Source organism: Callorhinus ursinus, unplaced genomic scaffold, assembly GCF_003265705.2.
Source record: "Callorhinus ursinus isolate GAN/ISIS: 27379988/994484 unplaced genomic scaffold, GSC_fseal_2.0 scaffold10, whole genome shotgun sequence".
NCBI lineage: Eukaryota > Metazoa > Chordata > Mammalia > Carnivora > Otariidae > Callorhinus > Callorhinus ursinus.
Window position 1 is genome coordinate 77,323,744 of NW_027397072.1, and position 15,548 is coordinate 77,339,291.

Below are 15,548 nucleotides of genomic sequence, written 5' to 3' on the forward strand. Positions count from 1 at the left end.
CCTCAGGACATGAGTCCCCGATCTTAGGATGAGGCCCTGGGGGAGGGTCCCTGCCCCCACGGGGACCCCCCCCCCCCCCCCCCCCCCCGGACCATGTGGAAGGCGGCGGGCATTCCTCCAGAAAGGGTCTGGGCTGGGCTCCCGGCCGGCGAGGCCGCCTCTCCGGTGCCTCATTAGCATACTTGAGGGAGGAGGGTCTGAATTCCTCACCCCAGGGGAGCGGGCCGGCCACCTGGCCCCATTTGGCAGGGCTGCTCAGGCCCCCAGGTCACCGCTGCGGGGGCCCTGTCGTCTGTCAAACACTTCCTGCCGGCCGTCCAGTCTGGGACAGGAGCCCTGCTGTCACCCAGACCGTGGCCGGCTGAGGCAGCTCTGCGAGACGCCTTCCTCTCTCCTCTCCTCTCTCCGCTTCCTGCCCCGCCCCTCCCCTTTCTCCAACGCCGCTATCCTTTTCTCGTCAACCCTGGTTTCTTTTTTCCCCTTTTCATCGACCCTTTATGAGACACCTTCTCAGCGTGGCGACGGCAGCCTTTACCAATATGCAGACGCGCAGGTCCAGTCCCCGCACGCCGCTTCCGGGGCTATGCTTCAGACAAATATCTGTGTATGAAGATGTTCTCTACCACATCGCTTATAAAAAAGCTGGAAGTAACATATATGCTGAGGAAAATGGCTAAATATGTGGAGGCATCAATGCAATGCAATGTTCTCTCACCACTCACATTACGACTAATGGTGACGTTAGGGCCTTGTTCAGATCCTGATTTGAACCACAGAGAATACACATTTAGAGGATGACTGGGGAAATCTGAACACCGACTGATAGCAATGGTATGAAGGATTTGTAATTTTTAAATGGAATAATGGCATTGAAGTTATATCTAAGGATAGAGTCCTATCTTTTAGAGACAGACACTGAAGTACTTACAGATTCAATTAAATGTGTCTGGGATTTGCTTAAAAATAATCCTGAGGGGATAATGTTAGTGGGCAGGGGTAGAGATGGAACAGGATTGGCTTTGAGCTGCTGGTTGCCGAAGCTGAGTGATGACTATATGGGGAATCATTACACTGCGCTAGCTATACTTGAAACTTCCCGTGATATGAGATGGCTTTAGAATTAGTGAAATAGACCAAGGAAGCCCTGAATAGCTGGAAACCATCACAAGACTCCTGCTTTCAAGAGACCAGAGATAGTTCAACCTCTGTGCTCCCCACCGGCTGGTGCTGGCCCCGCAGCCTCCTCCCCACCTCCCTTGGCCACCAAGGCGCAGCAGGGCGTCGGCCTCATGAGCATGAGTGGTCAGCTGCACTGAGTCCTGCGGGCTTTCTCTCTTAATCTCAGATAGATGAACTCACAACTGCAACTGTTGGATGTGATTGTGGTCAAGCTCTTAAAATCCCCTTAAAAAGCAACATAGCCCGTGGCTGTGTGATAATGAACGTAAATTTCCTTCCACGGAGTCGAGCCTAATGTCCTAATGTTACACAGTGTGCACTTAGGGCTGGGGACAAACTTTTCAGTGTCAGCATCACACATGGACGGAAGAAGGGTGGTGTCTCCAATGAGCAGATGGAAGTGACGATGACGTGCTCTGGAAAACTGCTGGATGGCCCAGAAAGCGGCTCCAGTGTTGAGGGAGACATCACCCCAAAGGCATGTAATGGTGAGTCTGACTACAGTTGTTCCATGAAACTGGGGTGTGGGGGAGGAAAAAGCAGTAGGAATACATAAATATACAACCGACCTAATATTCGCGACAACGTAGGGCTTTTTAAAAGTATGTACAACCAAATCAGCAAATTAAATGTTATAAGCAGACATGTGGGACTATTTCATCCCATAGTCTTGAAAGCTGACATATCCAAACTGGCTCAAGCACAGCTTTGAATTTCCTCATGTGGGCCAGTCCTTATCACTGGGCTCCATGAGGGACCAGGCCTGGCCATCCCATGCCGACATTTACCTGACGAACAGTTCTTCCAGGTGGCTACGTGGCTTCAGCTGTGAACGGTCCAGGAGGCAGTGCAGGGGCTGACGCCTGGGTAGAAACACAGTCTCCCCGGGATGTACTGGTGGGATGACCTGCAGTGACACGGAGAACCTCTCCACCAGCATCCTGGCAAAGCAAGGAGCCGGAGAGGCACGTGTCAGCAGGCACACCTGGTCTGCAGCCTGGAGGGAGGCCAGGGAAAGCCAGATGGTGCCCCTGCCTTGCAACCGCGGCCTGGTGGGGAAAAGACTGGGGGGGAGGACAGCGCCACCTGCTGGTAAAGGAGGAGCCTACGAGATGCAGATTCAGGAGCTCTTCCCCATCCCACTCTGCGTCCCGCATCCCAGCCCCTTCCTCAGGGCTTTAGTTCAGGAGCCAGAAGTCCTGCTCCCAAACTCAGCGCCGCCCACTGCCTTTGTTCAGCTCAAACTTTCACTGAGCACCCACGATATGTGGGTGCCAGGTGCTGAAGGATGAGTCAGGCGTGGGCTGCCATTGCATGTCTAGGAGAAGGGTAAATAAATCACCACAGTAGCCTTCAGCAAATGGGCTGACCACAAAACTGCCTACACGGTCGGCCAGGGGCGGAGGAGAGAAGCTCTGGGTGCGGCCAGGGTCAGGGAGGGCATCCACACAAGGAAGGAGCCTGGATGCTTCTTCTGGGACACCAGTCCTCAAGCTCTTGTGATCAGGAGGACTTCCCAGGGATGCCCAGAGGCCCAGGCCCTGCCTTGTGAGTCCAATTAGTAGATCAGAGCTGGGTCCCCAAGACAGGGAAGGAACAGAGAGAAGAAGGGATACGTTCCAACTCTACTGGGAGGGGTAAAAATTGTCAGGATTGAATGACCTGTTTAAGAGGGAGTGGGGAAAAGGGAGGCAGTTAAGACAATTCCTAAGAACAAAGTAAATCTTTGCATCATGACAGACCGGCCACAGTGCACTGGTGGCTGGAAACAGCCAAGTTTCAGAAGAGGAAGAGTGTGTGTGTGTGTGTGTGTGTGTGTGTGTGCGCGCGTGTGTACAGGTATACACAGACGTATGCACACACACATTCTTAGAAACATGCAACACCCCCCCACACACCTGACGTGCCCAGCTATGAGCTGAAGTCATCCCTAGGGGATAGGATTTGGAGGAGGGGGCAGAAGAGACATTTCCTGTTTACTTCATACAACTGTGTTCTGCTTGATTTTGTAGAGACAGAACACACATTTGACAACAATAAAAACAGCACAAGAAAACAAGCTACAAGCACTGCATCCCCTCCTGTCACCAGAGGACGGTGAACTCGGAGCGGGGAGCAGCACCCAGGGCTCCTGTCGGGGTCTGGGACGTAAGCAGCGGGTGCTGGAGGCAGGGCAGCTAGCAGCCCACCACTGGCCCAAGGAGATTTGTCTCCCTTTCTGGCCACCGACCCGAGAACAGGTGCCGATGCTCATCACAGGGCCGTCCGGAGGGTGAAATGGCACACGGTACGGAAATGACATGGAAACACCGGGGAGCTTCTGCTTCTGTGGGTTTTTGCAAGCGGCCTGTGCAAACCACCACACAGATGGGAAAACATTCTTCTGTTTTATTCATTTCTTTGCCATTTCAGCTTTTGAGGATCTATGGCTTATGTTGCTCGTATATTAAGGAAAAGGTGCAAATTATTAAGTCTGTAGGAATTAGGCTCATCTGTAAAAGGGTCTTAGTCTTGTCCCCCAATCCATCACACAAAGGGACTTTTGTGATACTAAATATAACGTATGTGCATTATTAAGAGTTCTGAGATGACTCTTCCACGTCTAATTGGGGATTTCCTGTACAGCCCCAAAGTGAGGATAAAGGATGATGTTAGGGTTGAAATATTCCCGTCCCCTGCCCCAGCACACACATACGGTCTTTTAACTTTAAGAAATACAGAACGTAGGATGGCATCCATTCAAACTGCAAGCCAGTCCTTAGAGCATGAGGGGATGCTGGGCTCTGGGTGCTTGTGGGTCTCTTCTACGGCGGGCATCCACGGCCAGCGTGTGACTCCTGGTCACAGACAACTGCTCTGGCAGACGGTGGCTGGCCCCTAGCCGCAGCCTCACCCCTTCCAGATCCACATCCCTCCCCGGCCCCATTCAGGGATAGAAAAAGCTGTTGGCTTTGTGTGATCAGTGAGTAATTTTCTTTGAAGCAGAGAGTCGAACTGTCCCATCAAAATGATCCCACATCAAAACCACCACCTCAAAGTGGCTGTTGTCAAAAAGGCTTTCTCAAAGTACTACTTGAAAATGTCACGTGCCCAGAAAATCATCGGTGATTTCAGAGCCTGGGACACCTGGCTTAAGCCGGTTCCCCAGATAACTCCCTTTCCTCTGTGGGGAATTTCAAAACACCCAAGCCATGACTTCCAGAAGTCTGGATGCACTCAGTAGAAACATCAAGAGCTAAAATAGTTATTCTTGCTACCGAGATTTTATTTTTTATTTTTTTTAAGAGTTTTTATTTATTCCTTTGAGAGAGACAGAAAGAGTACAAGCAGGGGGAGAGGCAGGAAGCAGGCTCCCCGCTGAGCAGGGAGCCTGCTGTGGGGCTTGATCCCAGGACCTGGAGATCATGACCTGAGCCCAAGGCAGACAACCATCTGAGCCACCCAGGCACCCCGCTACTGAGATTTTAAAGAGGGTTTAAAAGGTTTCATTCCAAGGTTATGTATCCATTGAGTAGGAAACCTGGAAACAAATCCATGAGTCCCAACTTAGACAACTGTTTTTATCACTTATGATGCCACCAAGGCACTCTTGTCCAAAGAGGCCTTTAGCCCAAACCCAGTGCTTCCATTCAGTCTCCACATCTGCCCTTCTGGGTTTGCTGTGCGCCCTGCATGGCACCCGTTCTCTGGGCCTCTAGGCAGCATGTTAGCAGCTTTCCACCTATGTGGGGTGGCTGTTCCAATCTGAACACTCACAGGTGTTCACAGTGGAAAGTATCAGTGAGGAGGCTGGGGTCCTCCTAACCAAGGCCACTGGTCAGCAAACTGCCGTCTGCGGCCAACCCCTGCCCGTTGCTGTAAACGAGGTTTTATTGCAACATAGGCATGTTTATTCGCTTATGTATTGTCTATGGGAGCTTCCCTGTTACAACAGCAGAGTTGAGCGGTTGTTGCACACAGAGACTGCATGGTTCTCAAAGCCTAAAATATTTACTATTTACAAATACAGAGTTTGCTAATCCCTGATCAAGTCCAGAGATGGTTATCAGAAAAACTTGAGGGGAAAAAAAGCAAACAGCCAGCCACAGTGATGTTCATAACCATCTCTGGGCAATAAAAACAATGTAAACCATTTGGGGGTCCTAAAATGGAAGCTCCAAAGAAGTCTGTAGGTTGTCACTCAACATTCCCTTAGTAAGTGGAAGCAGAATGCTAACTTAGAGTGTGCACAAAAACTTGACCTATCACTGCTTAGACCAATGCTTAATAACCTAACTCAGGCTGACAGAAAAAAAAAGCCCAAGCCTGGACAGGCAGATGATCTAGTGCGTGTTGACCAACATGCCCTCAGCCACATGGCTGAGGTGACCTCATCCCCTGCAGTCCACCCCAGCCCCTCCGGCGCACTTGGTTCCTGAGGGAGAAAGGGAAGGAAGGAGGGAAGGAAGCAAGGGAGGAACCAATTAAAAGAAAGAAAAGGAAGGGAGACATACAGAAAGATCTCTCCTGACTCTACTTCCCCCTTCAGCTACTGCACATTTTTCTCTTTCGACCTCTCCTCCTGTTGCCCTATGGGCCTGTTCCAGTCAGGTTCACCCCCAGCACTCCACCAGAGCCGCTCCTGTCAAGGTCACCGTGACCTCTACATTGCCCCCCCCCCCCTGGGCCCGTTTTCTCTCTAAACTTGCTCTCCAGGTGAGCTCATCCAGTTTGTGGCTTTAAACGTCACCTTGGTGACTCCTGGGCCTGCCTCTCCAGAAGAGGGGATCCAAGCCGTCCCCTTGGTCTCGCCCCTGGGATCCCCCAAATGAGCTCCTGACCTCACAAGTGCCCCCACCGCAGTCTTCGTCACTTAGTCTTCCCCAGTTTAATTAGACAACTCCAACCTTCCAGGTGCTCAGGCCCAAATCCTGGGGGGTCCCCCTGATTCCCCTCTTTCTCCCATACACTTCATCCAGTTCATCAACAAATCCTGTCAGTTCTACCCTAAAAATATATCCAGACTGTGCCTACTCCTTACCACCCACCCTCCCTCCCTCCCTCCCAGCCTCTTACTTCTCAGGATACCTGCTATGGCTCATTTGCCCCTGTCTCCTTCCTCTGCCCTTGCACCCCCCACCCCACCCCGCCCCAGGCTCCCCAGTTTATCCTTGACATGGCGGCAGAGGGTCCTGGTCAGCTCACTGGCGGCTAGCTCACAGAGAAGCTGATGCGTCGAGCCCACTCCTGGCCTCCCGGACCTCCTCTCCCCAGCCCTCCCCTCCATGGCTGCCACTATGCTCTCCCTGCAGGGCCCCCAGAGCTGCCTCTCGTCTCCTTCACAATGGCCCTGCTAGAAGCGAGCCACCTGCTCATCGAGGTCTTCCCTGATCCTTATGCGCAATCTCACAGGCCTTCCAAGCTCCTCCCGCCCCCTCTCTTCTTTATCCTCTCTCCTGAGCACTTGTTACCTCTCTTCGCTTAGGAGGACAGAGATTTCTGTCTGGTTTTGCTTTTGCTGTATCCCCAGAGTCTGTAACAGAGCCTGGTACAAAGTTGGACTCAGGAGATGTTTGCTGGTTGGCTGGCTGGCCAGACAGTTGGGTAGAGGGATGGCTAACAGGGTACCCTGATGATGGATTCAAACTGTGGTCTCTCGGCATCTCTGAGACACTGCAGTACAGATGAGACCAGCCCTCCCTCCAGCCAATGGCCCAGTTAGATCATGGCCAGCAGACACCCCACTCCCCTCATGATAGCACTGACAAAAGCAACCTTCTTTTCTCTGGGGCGGGGGGATGAAAAATGTCACATGGCCATATTCTCCCCTTTAAAGACAGTTTTCTCTTAGATTGTGGTTTGTAGAGTTACTTCCCCCAAGTGACCTGGTTCCATAAATTTGGGTGGACAACTGGGCCCAAGTAGGCCGTGTTTTCCTATCTCTGCGTTCTCAAAGGCCCACACTGAATCCTGACGCACAGATGATCCAATATTTCTGTAATCAATGAATGAATGAATGTAGGGGTTTTCTTGAATGTTGGTTTAAGAAAAGGAGGGAGCTTGAGAACTTATAAATACACACAGATTGCTGGCTGAAATTCTGTCTGAAAATGAGAGCCAGTCAATACTTAAATCCTTTGCCTTGAGAGGCAGGTGCGTGGACTACCCCCCCCGCCCCCGCCCCAGACCCCACAAGTGGCCAGGCCCTTGCCCCTCTCGTGCCCACGTCCCCCACCTGTGCTCAGGTTTGAGAGGCACTTCATCCAGATCCAGGGAGCTGAGATGGGGGTGGTGCTGCAGAAGCACCTGCTCTCGCTCCAAGGCTTGGTCCCTGCAGGGAGCAGAAAGCCAGTAACAGAGGTCAGCACTGTCCCCAGTCAAGTGACCCAGGCACTGGGCTGCAGACCCTGTGAACATGTCAAGGCCTAGGAATAGGGACACTTCCCTGCACTCCTGTGTAAAGGCCCTCAACATGGACTTGGATGGGGCAGGGGAGAGGCATCACACCGCATCACCTGTGCCATCTCTGGTTGAGCAGACAGGAGCAGACAGGCCTGAAGGAAAATTTTCACCACACAACTTCAAACCCGCCTTTGTGTACCTTGTTTAGGATGTGCCCACTTTTTGACACATCCAGGCCCGTGCCTAGCCCCTTCTCTTCCTCCCAGGGTCTGGCCACACTGACCTGGAGAGGCCCCCAGGCTCATGGCTCCCGGAGCCCCTGACACACGGCCTGCCTTTCCGGCCCCAAGGGCAGCCCTTCCAGGTCCTGCTCATTTCCTTCTCTCCAAACCCTTTGGTCTCCAGCCTCAGAGGTCCGTCCCCACCACAGCCCTGCATGCCAACCATTATCTTGCTGGAATCCTGACTCCCTCACCTCCCTCCTGCCCGAACAACACCAAACCCCTGAGCAGGCACAGTCCATCCTTCAGCCTTCTTGATCCTTGGCCCCTCAACAGCCTTGGAGCCTCCCCAGCCATTGTCCTGCCCTTCCAGGTGCTTGCCCTGCCTTTGCCCAAAGGTCCTCAGTTCTTAAAGACTTTACCTCCAGTCCAGGCTGCCATCCGGAGTTTGGATCCTCCCAGCCAGTGACAACCGAATGATTTTCCGCTGAATGTGCCCGGGCCTCTCCGAAGCCACATGTCTAGGTCTGAATTCCCTTCCACGCAGGCTCCAGAGTCCCAGCCACCCAGGTCAGCAGACTCATCATAGCCCCAACTGCCCTCCTCCCAGGGCCCCACCCCCCATCACCATTCACCCTACTTCCTCTCTCCCCATTCCCATCCATTCTCCATAATGCAACCTAGTGATCTCTGAAACACAGCAGGAAACACATCACTACCCACTTAAAATTCTCCCAACTCAACCTTGTGTGCATGAGGCCTCTCGTGACCCAGCTCCGGTTCACATCTTGGCTGCACCTCCTGCTATGTCAAGCCCCAACCCCCACTCCCCAGTGCCAAGAATTCCAGTTCTAGTCGGCCACCAGAATATCTGTCATACCCACCTTCACATGTGTGGTCACCCATGATGCCCCCCCCGATCTCCTAATTCTCCTAGGTTCAAAGATAAGGATACCTGTGGGGAGCCTTTTCTGACCCTCAGGTTACCTGAGGTGCCAGTACTCCAGCCCCTCCATAGCCACTTCACAGCGTGGGAAATACTAGAAGCATTAGGATACATCCCCAGGCGAGCAGGGCTGCACTATCACCTCCGTATATCCAGTGCCTGGCGCAGGACCCGGCAGAGCAAGAATCTCCCAATGCTGGGTGCCTTGATGAGCTTTACTTGCCCACACCACCGGCATGGCAATGCTCAGGCTGTACACCTCTGTCAAAGCCATCTGCCTTTTTCCCCTTCTCTCCCACGGAATGCTTGAATGGGAGCCAAGAGGCCCTCACATGGGCATGAATTGGGCAGAAGAGAGCAAGGGATTCCCCCTGCATCCCACCCACACCAAACCAAGATTCATGAGCTCCCCTGAGCGAGGGCTCTGTATGTGGCAGAGGTCTGGGGCTTTCTGCCTTTCAGACGACCCCCCCCTTTGACCTGACTACCGTACCCCACGCTCACTATTAATCAGAGCACACAGGGCGCTCCAGGAGACATGCTGTGTAGGAGTATGGTAGGCTGCTCGATCCTGATGGGAATGTGCTAGGAGTCTTAGAGGACAACCCCCTGAAATCGCTGCCAGCCCCACAGAATTAAGACCCCACGATGGACCTCTTCCCACACTCACCGCTTCTCCTGCAGTAAGTAATCCAAGCTATTGACGTAGCTCTCTGAGGCCCCAAAGGTGAACTGGAGAAACAGGACGTGAGAATGGGGGACAGAGAAAAAGACAGACAGAGGGGGGAGAAGAATAAAATTAATCTAAATTAAGCCCTTTATTTATCTTGTTTATGTTTCTGAATAGGCAATACCTTCACATGATTAAAAACTCGAGAAGTATAAAGGCATGCGGTAAGCTGTCTCCCCTCACCTGCATCCCCAGCCACCCAGGCCCCTCCTCACAGGTGTTCACTCCTCTGTGTGCTTTCGGAGACATTTTATCCACAGACAAGCAGTCATACATCACAGACTCCCCCCATCCATAACGCATATGGTAGCAAACTATGAACCCTATTCTAGCCTTGGCTTTGTTCAATTAATAGTATGTCTTGAGGGTCATTCCATATCAATACCAAAGAGATAAGTAAAAAAAAAAAAAAAAAACCCACTTTCAGGGTACTCTAATGTAGGACTAGACCATAAGGTATTAATTCCCTAGTGGTAGGCATTTATTTTTTTAAATTTTATTTATTTATTTATTTATTTGAGAGAGAAAGAGAGAGAGAGCGCACGTGCACGCACACGAGAGGGAAGAGGGTCAGCGGGAGAAGCAGACTCCCTGCTGAGCAGGGAGTCCGATGTGGGACTCGATCCCGGGACTCCAGGATCATGACCTGAGCCGAAGGCAGTCGCTTAACCAACTGAGCCACCCAGGCGCCCAGTGGTAGGCATTTAGATTATTGACAATCTTGGGCTATTATAAATAATTAAGACCAGGGATGCCTGGGTGGCTCAGTTGGTTAGGTGTCTGCCTTCGGCTCAGGCCATGATCCCAGGGTCCTGGGATTGAGTCCCACATCGGGCTCCTTGCTCAGCAGGAAGCCTGCTTCTCCCCCTGCTTGTGCGCTGTCTGACAAATAAATGAGGTCTTAAAAAAAAAAAAAAAAGACTTCCCACAAGAAGAAAAAACTTCTACTTAAAAAGAAAACCAAACAAAACAAATAATTAAGCCCTATTCTCAAAATAAATTTCCTGGATCCATGGGCCCCTAAGTGTTCCCAGTCTACCTAGCAAGAACTGTTTATTCCCACCCAGCTTAAAGTTCATCATTGAAGTTTCCATTTAGACATTCCAATCCACTGGACCAGAGTCAGCCTGAGTCTTTGTGCCTGGCCTAACTTAGACCCAGGCACCAAGGTCCCCCTTTCCCCACAGGGATAACCTCAACCTTAGGCACAAAAGCCTTGAAGGCTCCCATACAGAAGCAGCATCAAATCTGGCACCACCCAAGCCATCTGTTAGCAGAGGTTAGCAGCAGAAACACGGGGAGAGATGCACCCCAGCCACAAGGGTCCAAGGGCTAGGGGGAGGCGGGGGGGTAGGAGGTTGAGGAGGGATAGTTAGGGGGAAGTGGCCAATGAAGGGCAGCTGGGATATGGCCAAGGAAGAATGGCCAAAAAGGGAGTGGCCTGGAGATGACTGAGAAAGGGCAGCAAGGAGAGGAGGCCGGGGGGGGGGGCCACGGGCTTACCAAGCTGTGGGTGTCCACCACCGGAGCTGCAGCCTTCTGGCTTGGGCCTGCCGTGCTCCCGAACGGCTCCTCCAGTGAGGCTAGACTCCCCTGGGGCTCCTGCTCTAACTCCTCAGGCAGCTGGTGGGCCCACGTCCTCAGGGCCTGTGGCCCTGCCACACCCACCCACCTCGGGGCTGGGGTCCCCCTGCCGGCCGGTGGTACCCTCAGGTTCAGGAACTCTACAGGTGGTGGGCTCCAGTCAGTGGGGAACATGTCCCTGGCTGCATCCACCTTGAGCCTCTTTGACAATTTAGGAGTTGGAGCCGAGGTAGGACTGCTGCAGCGCCGGGTGGGGTGGAGGAGCCCCTGGTGCAGGGGATGGTCGAAGCAGCTGCCATTCAGGCTGGGCGACAGGAGGGGCAACACTTCAGCTTCCTGGACCCCTATGGATAGGACAGAGTATTGTGGTACCCTCACTCACCTACCACCATCCCGGCCACTGTGCCATGCTGGGTGAGGAGAGGGGGCAGCTCCGGACTGATGTGGGCAGAATGCAAGGGGAATCCCTCAACCGTGGCTTGTCCACTCCCTCATGGCCTCAGGCCTCAGAACCGCTCTACCTGTGCAGGTGAGAGACACCTACCTTCGTTCTGAGGAAGGGCTGACGCAGTCTTCTCAGGCCTGGCCATCTGCAAACCGCTGGGCTTTCTGTCCTGGAAGGAACTGTCTGTCAGGTGACGTGAGCCTCCAGAAGAAAGCTAAATGCTCTGAAGTTCTAGGTTCCCTATGGAAGAGGGCCTGGGCCCACTGGTCCCAGGAGGGAAATCCCCCTCCAGCTCTACCCTAAGGACCAAGCCCATGCACCATGAAGATCAAGTTGCTGAGGTGAAAGGGGCTAACTGTCACCTCTCATTTCAAGGATGTGATAGGCAAGTGTATGGACATCTTTTTTTTTTTTTTTAAACTTTTATAAAATCAAAACTAGTACAGCTCAACAGAAAAGATGTGTTCTGAGATGACATTCTGCACGTCTTGCTTGCTCGGTGTCACCCCTATAAAAACTGTTTGCTCACAAGGGGTAGGCCAGGGCTCTCTAGTCCCTGTCATTTCCCCAGAATCAGCACAGACCTGGCACACAGTAGGGCTTGGTGCATTTCTGTTGAATGAATGAATGATTTAAAGATACCCAGGGCTGGCCCAACAAGCTTTCTCCAGCATTAGGAGCTGTCCGTCTATAGCTGAGATGGATTATGCCTCACACACAGACATCTCTCGTCATTTCAGGCTTAGGATCAGATAAACTGAAAGGTACATGAAAGGCTGATATCTGAATGGGCTACTGACCAAAGGACACAACCATTTACAAAAAACACAAACACTAACTCAACAAGGGTTCAAACCCAACCAAAATGGAAGACATTCAAATCAATATGCCTATGAAGTATTCTTTAATCATAATGAAATCATTAAAAAATTAAAAATTTATAATAAATGTTGACATGGCTGTGAGGAAATACATTGCTGTTGGTACTCTAAAATGGCTTATTCTTTTTAGAGAGCACGCTATCAACATAAAAATAACTGCAAAATGTTCATACCTGAGATTAGGGAATCCCAGAAACCTGTCCCTCCACAAAAGCAGTAATTAAGCTGACAAAACCTGTCAGAACCAACACTTACAGAACTCTGGAATTTAACAAGAAACTAACAACAAGCAGGGAAAGGCTTAATGAAGAAAGAAGCTGCTAAATTTCAGTACAGTTGTGTTCTGGATTTTGAACTTACCCGACTTTCATCCCCCACCCCCAGTTAAGAGGCAGCTGGTGTGGAGGCTGTGTTCCTGGTGTGGCTTTGCTGGTGACAGAGAGGGTAATATAAACTTCGTTCTCAAAGAATTGTGGTTGTATGTTTTGACCTGTATCCTGGCTCCCTGAGGGATCAACTCAGGGTCTTACCTTTGTTTTCTCTCACTTGGAACTTTCTCAGGGCTGAAGTGGCCTCCTGGGCAGCATTTGTGGAAAGCATTTAAAGGCAAGTCTGTCAGCCACAACCACCTGGGGCAGGGATAACAGGTGAGGCAAGCAGCAGGGAGTCTGAACGGCCTGAAAAGGAAGAGGCTGAGGAAGAAGATACGCAGAGGAAAAAAGATTTTAAAAAGCTCCCACATAAACCAGAGTCCAGAAGGCCATATGCATGCCCAGGGCTAATGTATGTTTAGGAAAGACCCCAGAAGATGGTAAGTGTTAACCTCTGGCTGATCATTAGGCTCCACATAAGCAGGAAGTGAAGGCGAAGGCAGAGTTGCCTAAGTAAGGCCTGCCTAAGCTTTGAGGGAGTACTCCATCACAGAACCAATCTGCAAAGACCAGAAGAGTTTTATTGTGCTGGCGGTGGTGGGATTTAAGGAATTTTCTAACTACTTACCAGTTAACCACTAAGCTTAAGGAACAGTGACTTCAGTGACCACACACAACAAATTAGTAATGTCTTTATAAAAATAGTTTAGAAAAGTCATTAAACAATCAACTACAAATCACAACCAGCAACAGCAAATTCAGATGGGGGGGGTAGTCCTATTTCCAGGGTTACTGCATTATAATATTCAAGATGAACAATTTTCCACAAAAATTACAAGGCATGCAAAGAAACAACAAAGTATGGTCCATTCATAGACAAAAAAAGAAGGAAATAACCTGTCCCTGAGGAAGCCCAGGCATTGGACTTTACTAGACAAAAACTTTACATCGACTGTCTCAAATATGCTCTAAGAACTAAAAGAAATGGTGAACAAAGAACTAAAAGAAACCAGAAGAGAATGAGGTCTCATCAAACAGGGACTGTCAATAAAGATTTTAAAAATTATAAAAAGGAACCAGACAGAAATTCTGGAGTTGAAAAGTACAAAAACTGAAATGAAAAACTAAGCAGAAGGCTTCAACACCAGATGCAGGCTAGCAGAAGAGAGAATCAGTGAACTTTTATAGAGGTTAATTGAGACAGTCAATTCTGAGGCACAAAAGGAAAAAAGAATAAGATGAACAGAGCCTCAGAAACCAGTATGACACCATTAAGTACACCAATATATGCATAATAGGAGTTCCAGGAGTTGAGAGACAGATGGAGATAGAGATGGCGGGGGTGGAGGGGGACAGAAAGAATACTGCACTTCCAAGAAGCTCAGAAAACTCCAAGTAGGATAAACTCAAGGAGATCCACACCTAAATACATCATACTCAAACTGTTAAAAACCAATGAGAGAATCTTAAAAGCATGAAGAGAAAAGTGATTCATCACCTACAAGGAAGTCTCAATAAGATTAACAGGTGATTTCTCATCAACCCCAGAGATCAGCAAGCAGTGAGATGAAACAGTCAAAGTGCACAAAGAAAAGACTGGGGACCAAGAATGCTGTATCCAGTAAAACTATCCTCCAAAAAAGGAGAAGATGAGATATTCCCAGATAAACAAAAACTGAGAAAATTTGTTTCTAACAAATCTGTTCTGCCAGAAAGACTAAAATAAATTCTTTAGGCTGAAGTGAAAGGATATTAGAAAGTAACTTGAATCCACAGGAAGAGAAAAGAACAGTGATAAAGGTAACAATGTGGATATACATAAAAGTATAAATGTTGTTTTTACTTGTATCTCTTTTTCTCCTGATTTAAAAGACAACTGGATAAAGCAATAATTACACACCTGTCTTGATGGGGGCCCAGTGTCTAAAGATACAATTTGCATGACAACAACAGGACAAAGGAGGGGTGGGAATAGAGCTATAGAGCTGTAAAGTTTTGTATCTTATTGAAATTAAGTTGGTATTAACCTGAACTGGACTGTGAACTATGTGATATTTATACACAAATAAAAAAGGCAAGTACTACTATATTTTTGGTTTGTAACTCTTTTTCCCCCATGTGATTTAAAAGTCAAATGCATAAAACAACAATTATACACCTATGTTAATGAACACACAATGTTAAAAGATGTAATTTGTGACAACAGAAACATAAAGGGGAAGGATAGAATTGTACAGGAGCGGAGTTTTTTTTATACTTTTGAAGCTAATTTAAACTAGTTTGTTATAAATTTAAAATATAAATTATAATCTCCAGGGTAACCACTAAAAAAATATAGAGAAAAGGAAATGAAGAAGGAATCAAAACGATACAGTACAAAAAACCCCCAATTAAACACAAAAGAAGACAGCAATAGAGAAACTAAGGAACAAAAAAGATACAAGGTGTATAGGAAACAAAATAGCAAAATGGCAGAAATATTTTCTTATCAGTAATTACTGTAAATGTAAGTGGACTGAACTCTAAAATCAAAAGGTAGATCTTGGCAAAATAGATGAAAAAACATCTGACTATACGCTATCTGCAAGAAACTCACTTTATGACCAGATAGGCTGAAAGTGAAAGGATGGAAAAGACACTCCATGAACAAAGAAATCCAAAGAGAGCTGAAGTAGCTATCCTAACACCAGACAAAACAGATTTTCAGTCAAAAATTACAATGGGACAAAGCAAGCCATGACATATTGATATAAGACTCATTCACCAAGAAGGCATAATAGTTATAAACATTCATGTACCTCAAAAGAGAG

The 15,548-nt window shown here is 49.2% G+C and overlaps 1 protein-coding gene across 6 annotated transcripts in view; it reads right to left on the reverse strand.

Annotated features, from left to right (window-relative positions):
• Positions 1-15,548, reverse strand: part of FAM178B (family with sequence similarity 178 member B) — a 105,392-nt gene that overhangs the window by 75,510 nt on the left and 14,334 nt on the right. For 2 of the 6 annotated variants that reach the window (XM_025868762.2, XM_073897808.1), the window contains exons 2-7: positions 12,898-13,044; positions 11,586-11,655; positions 10,961-11,385; positions 9,398-9,459; positions 7,394-7,489; positions 1,968-2,120 (exon numbers count right to left, since the gene is read on the reverse strand). In XM_025868762.2, the coding sequence (XP_025724547.1) occupies positions 1,968-2,120; positions 7,394-7,489; positions 9,398-9,459; positions 10,961-11,385; positions 11,586-11,631 (782 nt within the window). In that variant the 5' untranslated portion in view covers positions 11,632-11,655; positions 12,898-13,044. The remainder of the gene's footprint in view (positions 1-1,967; positions 2,121-7,393; positions 7,490-9,397; positions 9,460-10,960; positions 11,386-11,585; positions 11,656-12,897; positions 13,045-15,548) is intronic. The other 4 variants (XM_025868763.2, XM_073897807.1, XM_073897809.1 and 1 more) reach the window with 3 other exon arrangements.